This window comes from Delphinus delphis, chromosome 3, assembly GCF_949987515.2.
Source record: "Delphinus delphis chromosome 3, mDelDel1.2, whole genome shotgun sequence".
Taxonomy (NCBI): Eukaryota; Metazoa; Chordata; class Mammalia; order Artiodactyla; family Delphinidae; genus Delphinus; species Delphinus delphis.
Window position 1 is genome coordinate 132,835,945 of NC_082685.1, and position 14,980 is coordinate 132,850,924.

A 14,980-nucleotide genomic window follows, 5' to 3' on the forward strand; every position below is an offset into this window, starting at 1 on the left:
AGCTATTATATATGATTTACTTGCCAACATGTAGAAGGAATGCTTAGTGCATTCTGATTCTCGAACTGTGATGTTTCTTTGAATCTTCCTCTCTTGAGTTCCAGAGAAAAAACTCCGTGATATCTGTCTTAGAGAATCTAGTGTGATACGGTATTGCATATCTATAAAAATAAAAAAAGAATAATTGACAGATATGTTCATTTCAGGTGATTTTCATATGATCCAGTTCATTAAATTAACATTACAGAAAAATCTCTTGGGCAATCAGTCGACAAAAGTTCTCTGTTATTCAGCATATCCATACTACTGTAATACAATGTATTTGCAGTCATGAAGATAACCTTGAGGAACTCTATAGAACTGCTTTCTGAGTTCACAAGGCTTTTAATGTTTAATTACGCTTATTTTAAAATGTATATGTATGTTTACACACACACCCCCCCCCCCGCTACATACCACCTAATTTCTTGTCCATGCCTATGTTTACTGGGTTTTCACTTAATTTTTTTTTTTTTTTTTTAGTGTAGAAATGTTGGATCCCTGATTAGAATATTCGTTATGTTGTATTTCAATAGAGAAAAAAATACATTAGTGACATTTTAACCTATTTTATAAAAAATGTCATTTTAGACTATGTTCAAAGGATATAATAATATAAGCCTAGTAAATAAGTTTAACAAAATAAGCATACCACAACGAGCAAAACAAGTTAAACCTTATACTTTCTATGAAGGCAACAATCTTTCTTACTTGATTGCTTAATTACTACACAAAAATAAGACAAATAATGTTGCATATGAAAATGTTAATTGTTATTTTACATTCCTATACCTCATTCATCTTCCAGTCAGAGGTCCACTGCAGATCATAAACATGCACATATAGAAAAAATTTAGAAAAATAGATTTTAAGGATAAGGGGTTTTTCTCATTCTACTTGTATTTGGTTTGCAGAGTAAATTACCTTTCGGCAGCCAATGGCCTTCATAGTTTTGACTCCAACATGTTTCAATATCATTAAAAACCGCTTTAGAAATTGTGGAGTGCAGGAAAAAAGGGGATACCCAGGCTGACGTGATGTGCCTGAGAACACACACGGAATCTGTCTGACACTCAAAAACCAGGGTCACCTCCTGACTGGAGCAAAGGAATCTCAGGAAGGTAGGGTGGCTGGGCAGTCAGGTCCTCTGCAGTACCAGTCTTACTGGAGAGAGCCCAGTTTCCAACTCTGCCTCTCAACTGGTGTCTCTGTCTTTCTTTCTCCTTAGCACTTGACTGTTCACAGTCAATAGGAGAGCCAGAGGGGAAACATAGAATCCAGCTGCGGAAGGCCACCAAATATAAGCATGTAGTTTCTGCTCCAGAATTTACTGGGTTCCATAACCTATTCCTTCTGCAATAGAATTTTTTTCAAGGTTCAACCTGTTTGCAGGGGCAAAGGTGATGTGCAGATTCCTATCATCGAGGGAAATAAAAAAAAAATATCTCACTGGATTTCATCATGCAGGAGCAAATACATTGTCCTCCTGCCCCAAAGTGCTTCTGTATATACGACACTTACCAGCTTCGTAAACCCTGTCTTCTTTGGACTTCAATTTCACATCAAAACACACTGTGGCATTTATGCATACTGTTTCCTTTCCCTCCACGCGGCAGTTTTTCTTTTGAATATTCACTTTATTGGGTTCAAAATTCATGGTCACTTTAACTACAGCCACATCTCGGGACCTGCAATCACATAAGCCATGGTGATGACTCACACATTTTTACATTTAATGCATGCCATCATTTTGGCAGTGCAAAGTGAGGGCATCCAAGAGGATTCTTCTTGGTGTACAGTATGGGCTCTCAGGACTCCTTTCTCTCTTGAATCTTTGATATAGAAGAAATTGGAATTGATGTTCTGAAGGCACCCAGGTTATTCTGGAACCATGTTAGGCTTTGGTTTCTGAAGGGTAGCAGAATATGCAACCCTAAAATATGGTTATAGGAGTTTAGGACAGGCCACCCCCAAACATGCCGCTTTGGTATATTGATTTTGAGCTGCAGGCACTTAAAACACAAAACATGCAGGGAGAGGCTTCCTCTGAACTCTACTTACTTACTTAAAGACAGATCCTCCAAAAGAAACTCAGTTGTCATAAATCTCTACCCAGGAGTTTCATCAACCAGGGAAAATCGACTCATTACAAGAGAGGAGGTTGCAGTGGACACCACACCCAGACAAACTTTGTTGCAAACCATCTTACCTCCCATCTATTCTCCTGAGGGCCTATTCATCTTTCCTAAAAAAAATCATTTACTCTCCCCTGAGGCCTACAGCCCCCTCCCCTTTCCCTATTAAGATGATTTTGAAGTGTGAATGCTAAGCTACCTGGGGAAGCTATTCATTTTTCCCTGGGATCTCCCATGTATACATGAGGTATACGTGTTAATAAACTTCTGGGTTTTTTTTTTTTTCTTATTTGTCTTCTTTTACTACAGTCGTCTCAGCCAAGAACTCAGAAGGGTAAAGGCAAAATTATTTTTCATCCCCTACAATTTATAGGCCAAAGACCCATATTGCCCATGATAGAAAAGAGATAAAACCAAGCAACCAGGTGCAACCTTAGAACCAAAACCATATTTTCGGCACTTTTGAGTTTGCTCCCCATCTGGAAAGAGTCCAGAGGCCCCTGGACATCGTTTCTGCACTATTAATACTTGTCTGTTCTTCTTGTAGGTTCAGCCTTGTCCCTGTTTCTGAGAAGGAGAAGCAGAATAGCATTTGAAGCGCTGTGCTAGGCACACATGCTATTTATTATTCATTTAAATTTTAAATTAACTTTCATAACAAGACATGTTATTATCTCTCTTTCATATGTGAGATAACTGAGGCTCTGAGAGGTCAAGTATATTTTATCCAAGGTCAAAAGCTGTTCAGAGGGCAAAATTGGGATTTTTAAACCCAGTCTTTTTAGTTCCAAAGCCCAGTGATTTCCAGTAATCTGAAGTGAGAGCAGAGTAATACAAAATTAGGCAGAGTATACGGAGCTTGACGCTAATGCCTTAGAATAAAGTCAGCATAATTGTTGAACACCGTTATCTGGTTTCTGCCTTGTAACCAGACTGGCTCTTTAGAGCTAGGTATCTTGTGAATACATAGGTCCCTGCTTATGCTTTGGCGTTTGAAAAGAAAAATTATAGTTATTTTTCTTTTAAAACAATTTACACATAGAAAATATGAAAATATAGTAAAGGAAACAAAGAAAATACAAATCAGTTGTAATTCTATCATTCAACAATAATCACCATTCATATACATATATATGTACGTCTGTATAGAGAGAGACGCATACACACACATACATGCATAAGTATACACACACACACACACACACACACACACACACACACTGGCCCATATACAAGCATAAGTACTTTAAAAACATAATATAATAAACAACCTTCCAATATTTCTATTTTTCTGAGAACATTATTGTTAATGGCAGTATACGATTCCAACATATGCATGAACCATAATCTAGTTACTCAAACCTCTCTTACTGGATATTTATCTTACCTTCTTCAAAAAAATATCTATAACCTACAGCACTGTGATTACTCTAAAGACCATACATCTTTAACCATAGACTATATCTTTAAAAAATTATTAGGAGGTAAAATTAAAAAGTATGAACATTTTAAGGCTTTTTAACACTTCAGTGACAAATGCCTGCTAATGCGTTTTAACCAGTTTACTGTTTCACCAGCAACGAATGAGTGAATGAGCGTGTCTAGTTTCCTGCTTGGAAGTTTGGATCCTCTGGGCATGAGGCTGCCTTGACCACTCCCCAACCCACATCTCCTCTCTGCCCCACGCAGATCTTCACAGTGTCTGTGGCTCAGTCTACCCACAGGATGGGGTTCTCCCATCTGCTCCTGGATGTCCCTGACTGCTGGGTGGGCCTATGTTTATCACCTGCCATCCATATCCACTCTCAATCCCTCCTTCAGCATTGAAAATCTTGGTCTTCACGTTGCAGTATACTGGTTTAGTCCATTTTGCTGGGCGACAACAGGGACCCGAATCTGTCATTCTGGCCCCTCGATGATAAAGCCTTGACTGGGGACAGGAAAGGCCAGAAACAAGTTTTCAGGGCTTTGTAAGAAGCCCTTGAGACAAAACTGGAGAATAAAAATCGTCCTTAAAACGTATGTATATTTTTTGGGCTTCCCTGGTGGCGCAGTGGTTGAGAGTCCACCTGCCGATGCAGGGGACACGGGTTCGTGCCCCGGTCCAGGAAGATCCCACATGCCGCGGAGTGGCTGGGCCCGTGAGCCATGGCCGCTGAGCCTGCGCGTCCAGAGCCTGTGCTCTGCAACGGGAGAGGCCACAGCAGTGAGAGGTCCGCATACCGCAAAAAACAAAACAAAAAAAACTATGTATATTTTTTAATATACAGGGGTGAATACAATAAATATTCCTGGGTAAAGATTATCTTAATGAATTAATCCAGGATTAACAGTTCGAACAAAAACTAAATGTTCTCTTTGTTCCCAAAACTGGTGACTTCTGGTCTGGAGCCTTGGTTTCGGGTGGGCTCCCCCGAAAGTCACAGCCATTGCTGCCCAGCATTCTCCCCTCCTAGGCATCACCTTTCAGTTTTCCTTTCCCTCTACTGTACAGTTAAAAATATTTTTTAAAAAACATAATGGTTACTCTGTATAGTTTAGTGTACAACTTTTATTTGACCATTAGTTCTTAAGGATTATCTTAAATTATGACAAAGTCATATTTTCCAGTCTCTGTCTTCACCTCTTTCACAATTTTCTTTACTATCCTTCTACATAAAGTTTGGCAAAAGACTATCTGAATTGCACTAAACTAATGATTAATTTGAAAGAATCAACATGTGGACTTTCCATTGAGGCACATGGCATAAATTTTTTTTATTTATTAAATCCTTCCTTTATATGTTTTAACAAAGTTTGCAACATATTTCAAAATTATCACACAAATTTCTCGTTAAGGTTATTGACATTTTTTAGTCACATTTTTTCAAATAGAACCTTTTTGAAATCATGTCTTATTAACTAGTTAAAGCTAGTTATTAATGCTATTAATTAATAAATTATTTTATTAATAAGTTAATTGATTAATAAAATGGTATTAATGAATATATCTGACGATTGATGAGGATCTTACAGTTAACTGAAATTAATTTGGGGATGCAGGAATTTTAAAGGCTGAGAAAAGATATTACTGTAGATGCTTCTATGCTTGCAACAATGTAAACATAATCAGACAATGGTGCACAAATGTCTAGTTCTATGTGTTAGGTAAATGAATGAAGAGCTAAAAGCTTGTAAGTAACTTAAATTTAGGGAAAGTTTCTTGTTTATATACATCCTGTATGAGGCTCACTTTTCCCCTATGCTTCCCTCCAAGCACAATACTTATCTTAGTGACAATTACATAATAGATACCCCAATTAAGTGTTGATTCTATTTGTTCCTTTAATATGGTTTCTCTATTTTTAAGATTTATCAACTTCTCAGATTCCCAAACTGCATAATTTTTATCTGAATAATGGAGCACAAAAAGAAACAGACATTTGGTATATAAATTCTTATCATACTCTGAGCTCTGGAACTGTTCGGAAAATATTATCATACTAATTGGATGTTATTCAAATACATACCAGAAGAGGGCAGCACCACCAAGGCCGCCAATAGTGACATCAGTCAGACCGTCACCATTTAAATCCATTTCTCCGTGGATAGACTGGCCAAAAAATTTCAGTGTCTCGCCATCTCCCCCTGATGGAATACGCTGTGAAAATCCCAGCAGAGAGTTTTTAATGTCAGAAGAGTCTCTTCAAAAACAATTTCAAATAAATCTGAGAACTTGGATTGGTTAACAAAAAATTAAAATTAGAGATCTTTTGGAAACCTGCCCAAGAGGCCCCTCATGTGGAGACAAGAGGAATTACTCAGATATTCCCAAAGGATATTCTTTTTATAGTGCAGACAAAATCATTTCAGGGTTATTGACACCAGGGAGAGGGGAAAATATTATAATAACGTCATCTTGTCCAATCCTCAAGGAAAACATTATGAGTAGTTGGCTCTACTTTCTAGTTCCTGTTCAATTCCATTACACAGAGATATTTAAAGGTGCTGTAAACACATCATACAAGCAAGAGGGGGAGTACAAAATTATCCTAGGGTCAGTTTGGGGTTCACTGAACTTTGAGGCTGGGTATAAATAATACATGCTATCAAATACATTTTTCAATATGCAATCTTTACTGTCTGTCAAAAGTGGTTCTGAAAGTCAAGAGCATAATAGACTCAGTTTCATTCATATGTATCCACAATGTTGGGAAGGCACAATGAATATGGAGTTCTCGAAGACTGATCTGTGCACATTACCACACATAATATGTTTGACATCTGTACTTCCTGACTTAGCTTGGGTTCAAGCTGATAATATTTTAATAGAACCTGATGGCAGGGAAACCCAACTGACAGACACACCCTAAACTCGGGATCTCCTTATCCTCCTGTTTTTCCACTTAAATATCATAAAATAAGAAGCAAAATAAGGCAAACCAGATGGAAACATTTTTCATGCTTAAATGTTTGTGGCTCAGTGGAAATTATTTCCTTATTTTTTCAGCAAAAAAAACAGGAGTTATCAGCCCCACTGTTGCTGGAGGACTTGATTCAGTTTGATTCTGGACCATTCCATACACAAGCAGCACCTCTAGTTACCATGGAAATGAATGAGCACATCCTCACCTATCCTTGGGAAAGCATTTTGCCAATAATTAAACAAACTCAACTCTAATATTCTTTATTGTTTTTGTTGCTTAAAGCTGCACCTTGATTTACCACCATTTTACAAAATTAATTCCTTATGGCAATCTAGTCTACTTACTAATGATTTAAAAATCCTTCTTTTTCTACTGCAAATGCCACTCCATTAAATGTGAGGGATTGAAACTGAATGAATAAAGGGGTAGAACACAAGAAACTCCTTCCTTCAGTTCCTGATTCCATCATGCTCCCATAGTTAATACAGCCTATTTCCAGTTACAAAAAATCATGAAGATTTTTAACAGAAGCAAATCACTTATTAAATGGATAGCAGTGTCATTACGGAAATATGCCCTTTATTTTGTTGTTTCACTATTAAGGTCATTATGACTTTATGAAAAATTAAGCACAACTTCGCAAGACATGAATATATTTTGAGAATTCTATTGACAACAGAACCGAAGAACAATCAACTGTAAAGAGAAATAATTGATGTTCTGATTTTCTTTTCATGTTATGTAAGCTAGAAAAGTAGTGAATTCTATTTTGTTTACAAGTAGCTGTTCAATGCCTAATTAACTATTGTTACGTAAAAACAGACAACTACATTAGAAGAATTCCTTCAAACTCTTTTACTTTTATAATGCATGAAACACTTCTGTAAATGGACATTTTTCTCATGTAGGAAAAAGTTACATTTATGTATTAGAGCCATTAACTGACAATAAATTTAAAACAAGAACAAAAGAAATCCCCTGCAGGTTAAGTTTAATTATTCAGATTTTTTTTTTCCAAGAGGGATTACTTGGGAGAAAATTGTAAACCTTCAGAAGCCCAAATTTATTTGATGAAAATATACCAATTTACTTCATAAATATAAACTTAATGTGATTTTATTATAAAAACATGGGTATTGAATATAAAAACAATTTCATCTCCTTTATTGGCTAAATCATGTAATTATTGTTCTCTTACTCAGAAAGTGGTATCCTCTGATTATGATCAGGCACACTGTAGATGTTAAATAGCTTTGTTAAAAAGCGTTCTTTCGTTTTGCTTTTTTTTTTGTGGTACACGGGCCTCTCACTGTTGTGGCCTCTCCCTTTGTGGAGCACAGCTCTGGACGCGCAGCCTCAGCGGCCATGGCTCATGGGCCCAGCCGCTCCGTGGCATGTGGGATCTTCCCGCACCGGGGCACAAACCCGTGTCCCCTGCATCGGCAGGCGGACTCTCAACCACTGCGCCACCAGGGAAGCCCCTGTTTTGCTTTTTTTACCATTTCAAAAGATCAGGTCATGGAGACAAGGCAAATAACAACAGAAAAAAAAAAAAAAACTAGATAAAAGAATAAAATTACAAGTAATTCTTCTATAAAGAAAATTTAGAAATCTAGTTTCCCAAGAGACAGAGGAAAAAAATTAAATAACTCATGAAGCAAGACATAGGTACTGAACCCACTTATCACTTAAGGGCAAGAATCACAGAATCAGAAATATATGTGTAATATAATAAACCAATGTTATCTCAATGAATAATAAAGCTGAAAAAACCCATATATTGCCACTGATTGTATGACAATACACCACTGTTGTATTGCATAGTCCTATTGTATAGGACTATGTATAGTCCTATGTATAGGACTATTGTATAGTCCTGCTACACTAAATTATAATTAAATAAAAGAATCTGTAGATTTAACTTCTTACTTGTGCATACTCTTCCCTTATAGTCTTGCCACTTCCATGATAAATGTACACAGCTCCCCCATGATCATCTTCCAGGGGTGCTCCTATCACGATGTCATTAAATCCATCAAGATTGAGGTCTTTCACAGCAGAAATAGCTGTTCCAAAACGAGCCCCACATGGTTCATTTTTGTTTTCCTTTGTGCATGAATTGTGCTTCAGAGACGAACAGCAAGTCTGCTTCATGGGTTCCAGGCTCATTTGATATTCAAACCTTGTCTGGAAGAAAGATAAACAGGATATTTATGGATTCTGTCATTACTACAGCAGAGCGAAGTTTCTAAGTACATACTAAATCAGCGCTACTAAAAACCATTTGTACCTCAATGGTAAAGTTTGTAAAATTTCTTGAAAAGTGTGTCTATCTGAGAGCAAAGTTAGAGATTTCAAAGAACAGACTGTAGCAGTGTGGGAAAGATGATGTACTGAGGACTTTAATGGATTCTCCTTTTAATGTAATCAAGTGAGTACGTAACTCACAGCAGCTCTTTAAAGCTGAAGAGCTGAATTTTAAAATCCTCAATTCGTGTCACTATCCTTTCTTCACCCATTATTGTGCTTTTTGGAAAAGTCTCTCTCTATTCTCCCCTATAAAGGATGGCAAGTGCTAGCAATGATGAACAGCAACAGATTTTCTTGGGAAAAAAGGGAAAAACAGCACAGGGGTAAAAAAATGTTGACAGGAGGAATCAAAAAGATGATAGGAAGAAAGATATGTAATTTATGATTTAAAATAATTATTATGGGAAAGACTCTAATAATTTAACAAGCTAAATAGATACATCCCAACTTTGCTGTAAACATCAAAAAATTCTTCTAATGAAGAAATCAGAATTATTTTGCTTAGCAAATGATGTCTAAAGTTAGGATCAGAAAAACAAAATCTCACTGTAGCAGAGTGAAGTATTCCAAAGACCACAGCAGTTTGCTCAAAGTCTTTGGTGTCACTGCCTTAAAAGTCACTGCTTCTCCACAGTCTCTCCCCCTTCCCCCTTTACACACACACACACACACACACACACACACACACACACACACACACAGAGCTTGAACTGTTAATGTGACCCACCTCTAGACCAGAGCTCATGAATGGTTGCTCTGTGAATTTAGCAATTTAGTGATTTATTTATCTTTATTCTATATACTCTTTAAAAAGTTCACATTTACAAGCAGAAAATATCTAACAGTTTGAACTACTTTATCAGAATTCTAAATGTTCGTTTAGAGACTGAGGAGTTAGTGAGGTAGGCTGGCCCTGAAAGCTTCTTTGCTCCTTTTGCCGAAGCAAGTGAAAAATTAGAACAACATTATTAATTGAAATTTTAAGAAAGAAAGATTCTCCCAGATTTCGACCAAAGTTATCAGGTTACGGTTACCATTACCTGATTCAGAGCATAGATGTACACTTTTCCTTGTTCCTCCTTCTCTGTTCCCATGAACATAGGAGCCCCGACTAGAAGAATGTCAGTATTAGAATCTTTATCAATGTCAACTGTCGTCAAAACACTTCCAAAGTAGGAACCGATCTAGGACACAAGACAAAACAGAACAAAACAGTCTGATGAACATCAGAAATTCTCAAGGAAACTAAAAACCTGCATTTCTCTTACTTATACCAATTGAGAAGAGTGTTTGGGAGTCAGATGACAAAGGAAATGAAATATAGAAACCGATGCTACCTGAGAGCTCTTTATTTGCTCTTGCATGAAGCTAATGAATATTAGGTCCATCCTGGGGGATGAGCAGTTGTCATAGATTCTGTAACTTGAGAATAAGAGAAAGGATTTCCTCTGTATTTCACCCTAACCTCTCTTCTCCACAAATCAGAAAAGATCAGTAATAATACAACAATTTTTTAAGGAAATAAATGAAATAAACAATAGAAGGCATTCCTGAATGGCTTCAGTATATGTTTAAATACACCATGAGGAACTGAATTATCTCGGAACAGTGGGGCAACATATTTCACCTTAGAGTCTTAGAAGACTGTCTACTCAACAAAATCGCTAAGTCTTGTCCCAGCAGCTATGAGAGATAGAGAAATATAAAAGGATTGCTGGGGGACCATCCTCTAGCAGGACTGTATTTTCTCTTTAATGATAGGGATGAATTTTAGGGAAATCCAGGGTACTTGTGCTTCATCATCCAGGTGCAATAACTTTCTCAAATGTTGACCTGTGTCTGATGTTCGACGTGCTGTATAATTTTATCCTTGAAATTTCCTGTCGTCTTCCATGACTTTACTTTTGCTCTTCTGATTCTGCCACTGTATCACAGACCATTCTTTCTTTCCATTTTGCTGGCTCCTTTCTCTCCTTCCATTCCCTAGATTTTGGCCTCCCCTGAGTTCAGGCCTGCAACCATTCCCTTCTTTTAGATGACCAATTCTCCCCTACCAATTCCCACTATCTCAAATGGCAAATGCACTCCATCTTCCTTCTCAAGACTCCCAGTTCTACATTTCTACAGATTGCCAGACAGCTGCTAGACACTGATTTTTTGAATGTCCTTTTCTCACAGGCTTATGAAAGGTTTAAAAGGTCTTTGCTTTTAGGTTGAATTAATTACAAATGTTAAATAAAATGCTGTAAGATCTGGCAATATTGGGTCTTCATTCCCACATGGCAATAGCTGACTGAAGCTGAGCAGGGGCTAAGCCCATGGATGGTTCACAAGCTGCCCAGCCCATGGTTCCCACTTTCTATTGTCTTCTGTCCAGCAGCTTTTTTATTTGTTTACCTCCCTGCCACCTGCAACCATTTGGATTTGTGCTCACTGTTACAGAAAACATGTCTAAAACCAAACACCATTTAAAAAATATCTAAACTGCTTGAGTTGCTGACATTCTTTTTTTTTCTGAATTTTTGAATTTTATTTCATTTATTTTTTTATACAGCAGGTTCATATTAGTCATCCATTTTATACACATCAGTGTATACATGTCAATCCCAATCGCCCAATCCAGCACACCCCCACCCCCACCCACCTCTGCTTTCCCCCCTTGGTGTCCATACATTTGTTCTCTACATCTGTGTCTCAATTTCTGCCCTGAAAACCGGTTCATCTGTACCATTTTTCTAGGTTTCACATATATGCGTTAATATATTTGTTTTTCTCTTTCTGACTTACTTCACTCTGTATGACAGTCTCTAGATCCATCCATGTCTCTACAAATAACCCAATTTTGTTCCTCATTATGGCTGAGTAATATCCCATTGTATATATGTACCACATCTTCTTTATCCATTCGTCTGTCGATGGGCATTTGGGTTGCTTCCATGACATGGCTATTATAAATAGTGCTGCAATGAACATTGGGGTGCATGTGTCTTTTTGAATTATGGTTTTCTCTGGGTACATGCCTGGTAGTGGGATTGCTGGGTCATATGGTAATTCTATTTTTAGTTTTTTAAGGAACCTCCATACTGTTCTCCATAGTGGCTGTATCAATTTACATTCTCACCAGCAGTGCAAGAGGGTTCCCTTTTGTCCACACCCTCTCCAGCATTTGTTTGTAGATTTTCTGATGATGCCCATCCTAACTGGTGTGAGGTGATACCTCATTGTAGTTTTGATTTGCATTTCTCTAATAATTAGTGATGTTGAGCAGCTTTTCCTATGCTTCTTGGCCATCTGTATGTCTTCTTTGGAGAAATGTCTATTTAGGTCTTCTGCCCATTTTTGATTAGGTTGTTTGTTTTTTAATGTTGAGCTGCATGCTTCTATATTTTGGAGATTAATCCTTTGTCCGTTGATTCGTTTGCAAATATTTTCTCCCATTCTGAGGGTTGTCTTTTCATCTTGATTGTAGTTTCCCTTGCTTTGCAAAAGCTTTTAAGTTTCATTAGGTCCCATTTGTTTACTTTTGTTTTTATGAGTTGCTGACATTCTAATCATGGCGCCCTTTCTCCCAGACTCCCAGGCTTGAAACTCAAATCACTCATGATTTACATTATTCGTGATACTCTCCTCAAGCGTTCATAGGCAATTTTTTTCACAAAATTTTACACTTCCTGTCTTAGAGACAATCAATAGAGTGATAATGGGCCTAAGATGTCATCCAAATGGTTTCTTTTACAATCTTGTCAATTCTTCCTTATTTCTGTCTGCCACATCCCTTCCTTTTCTATTTTTATTGTTGATCTACCATTTCAGGTTCTTCTCGCCTCATCCTTCAGCTCCAACAAAAGCCTTGTTTTTTATTGTTTATGCATTTTCTGACTATAAATGTTGTCAAAGGGCTAATAACACCCCCTCAGCTGGTAAAAGAGAATCTGACCTTTGGCTTATTCTAACTCTGTCCCCCTGGAAATATGATCATCATATTCAGCTATAACACTTAGCAACATGGAGTGTGGTGAAAAAAATCTCTGATTGGAACATTGCATTTAGGCTGGGTGGAACTATAAACATCCGATGGAGATAACATATTTTGGGCTTCCTAGATTGCAGTAACTCTTCTAACTGCATGCCTTTAGCAGGACCCAGGGAAGCTATGTCTATGGTGCTGTTATAAAAGATGTTGGCTCCTGTAGGGCTTTAAAGCCAGGGCAGCTCCTGCACCTGCTTTAAGTGTCTGTCTCTTGGCACCTCAGCTGTGCTGCTGTGCTGGGTTGCTTCCAGGGCTCCTACAGGGGAGGGAGGCCGGTGCTGCCCTGCCCTTCTGAGTAGTTTGTGTGAGTGTGTGTTGGGGGGGTAGTCTAGTGAGTTGGAATGTTTAGTGAAGCCCAAGAACGCCCCCATCCTATGAGGAATGTAGAATAAAATCTCATTCTAGAATACCTGGAAAATGCAGAAAACTATGAAGAAAGGAATAAAAATTACCCAAATTATCACCATTTAATAATAACCAACAACAGCACAGATGTTTCTTTCAGTTTAAAAAAGACTTATATATGCTTATGTTTGCATATTGCATATATAATTTCTTAAACGACTTTTAATATTCAATATTATCTAATGAGAATTCTCTGACTTTACACATTACAAATTATTTCCCATCACCTCCAGGGGAAAATCCAAACTCCTTAGTCTACCATTCAAAACCTCACACAGTTGGGCCCCACTGGCTCTTTCACTGTGCTTTCTACCTATCTACATTCTGTCTTTCTTCTAGACTAGCCCACATTTTATCTCTTATTAAGACTTTCTGTACCATCCTAGCTTAAAAGAATCTATGTTCTGAATTTACTGTCTGTGGCCCTGGCACTTTCATGCTTATTAATGTTTTAGATTTCTTTGCTTGTGTATATGTTTGTACATCTGTATCTACATCATTATCTACACATCCTACACCTACCTCCATCCAGCTGAAATATTACTGACGCCAAAGACACAGACACTTTAGATTCCTCCAAGGAACTTAACACGGGGCCCTGTTCACAGTGCATGTTGAATATGGGGGTACTGTTTTTTAAAAAGTTTAGGACAACAGACAGTTCAATTTACATAGATAGAGTGTGAATGGATTAATTGAAAACAACGATTTTGAAGTTTACCTGTTCTCCATGGAGTGTCTGGAGAATCCTGATGTCTCCATCCTCCATCCTGTAGATGACCACCTGGCCTGTATGATTGTACCGTGGCTGTCCGGCAATGTAGAGCACATCTCCAGAAACAGTGGCGGAGTTTACTGTGTAACCTAATGAAAGACAGACGCTGGATATACTCACTGGCCCCTTGGAGTTTGCATGGAATAAGTTAAGATCCATTTTAAACGGTTGGGAGAATCATTGTTATATGTTTATATGGACTTCTCTTTTTTTGAAAATAAATATATATACTTTAATGCAGGAAAGTTTGTTTAGGTAGAAGCTTTTAGTGTGCTCCCTAATTATCTACCACAACTGCTTCATTCTGAAAAGGTATTTTCCCCCAAACCTCAGTTTTTCATTGTTTAAAAGCACAAATGATATAACATTGACAGGAAAAGAAAACACACACACACACATACAAAACTCTCGCAATCTCAATTTACCCCTTTGAAATAAATCAACTGTATTTCATTTGGATGCATGTGTCTGTACCATAGAAATCCATAACTTTATACAGTTGTAATCATAGTAAATGTAAACGTTTTCTGTATTGCTGCCTAGGTTTTTAATTGTAATTTTAAATGGTTGAAGCTTCCTTCTCAGTTAAGGTATAAATGCCTTGTGTTTATACCATAGGACCATTCCCTGTTGGAATGGTGGAATTTAGGTGTTTTTTTTAAAATTTTTTGGCATTACACTTAAGCCTGCAAAGACATCTTTGAGTATTCAATTTTTTTCTTTCTTTTGGATTTTTTTGATGACAAATTTCAAGGAATAGCTTACTGGAGCAAATTTTTAATGGTTCTTATAATGTCTGACAAATTGTTTCCAGAATATTTGTACTAATTCATTCCATGAACAGCCACTGGAGAGAGTAGTTTAACCAAATTCTTACAAA

At 37.4% G+C, this 14,980-nt stretch overlaps 1 protein-coding gene across 1 annotated transcript in view; it reads right to left on the reverse strand.

Annotated features, from left to right (window-relative positions):
- ITGA1 (integrin subunit alpha 1) overlaps positions 1-14,980 on the reverse strand; it is a 171,019-nt gene that overhangs the window by 37,063 nt on the left and 118,976 nt on the right. The window contains exons 12-17 of the mRNA XM_060009511.1: positions 14,047-14,189; positions 9,931-10,074; positions 8,510-8,767; positions 5,684-5,814; positions 1,561-1,727; positions 25-161 (exon numbers count right to left, since the gene is read on the reverse strand). Of these exons, the coding sequence (XP_059865494.1) occupies positions 25-161; positions 1,561-1,727; positions 5,684-5,814; positions 8,510-8,767; positions 9,931-10,074; positions 14,047-14,189 (980 nt within the window). The remainder of the gene's footprint in view (positions 1-24; positions 162-1,560; positions 1,728-5,683; positions 5,815-8,509; positions 8,768-9,930; positions 10,075-14,046; positions 14,190-14,980) is intronic.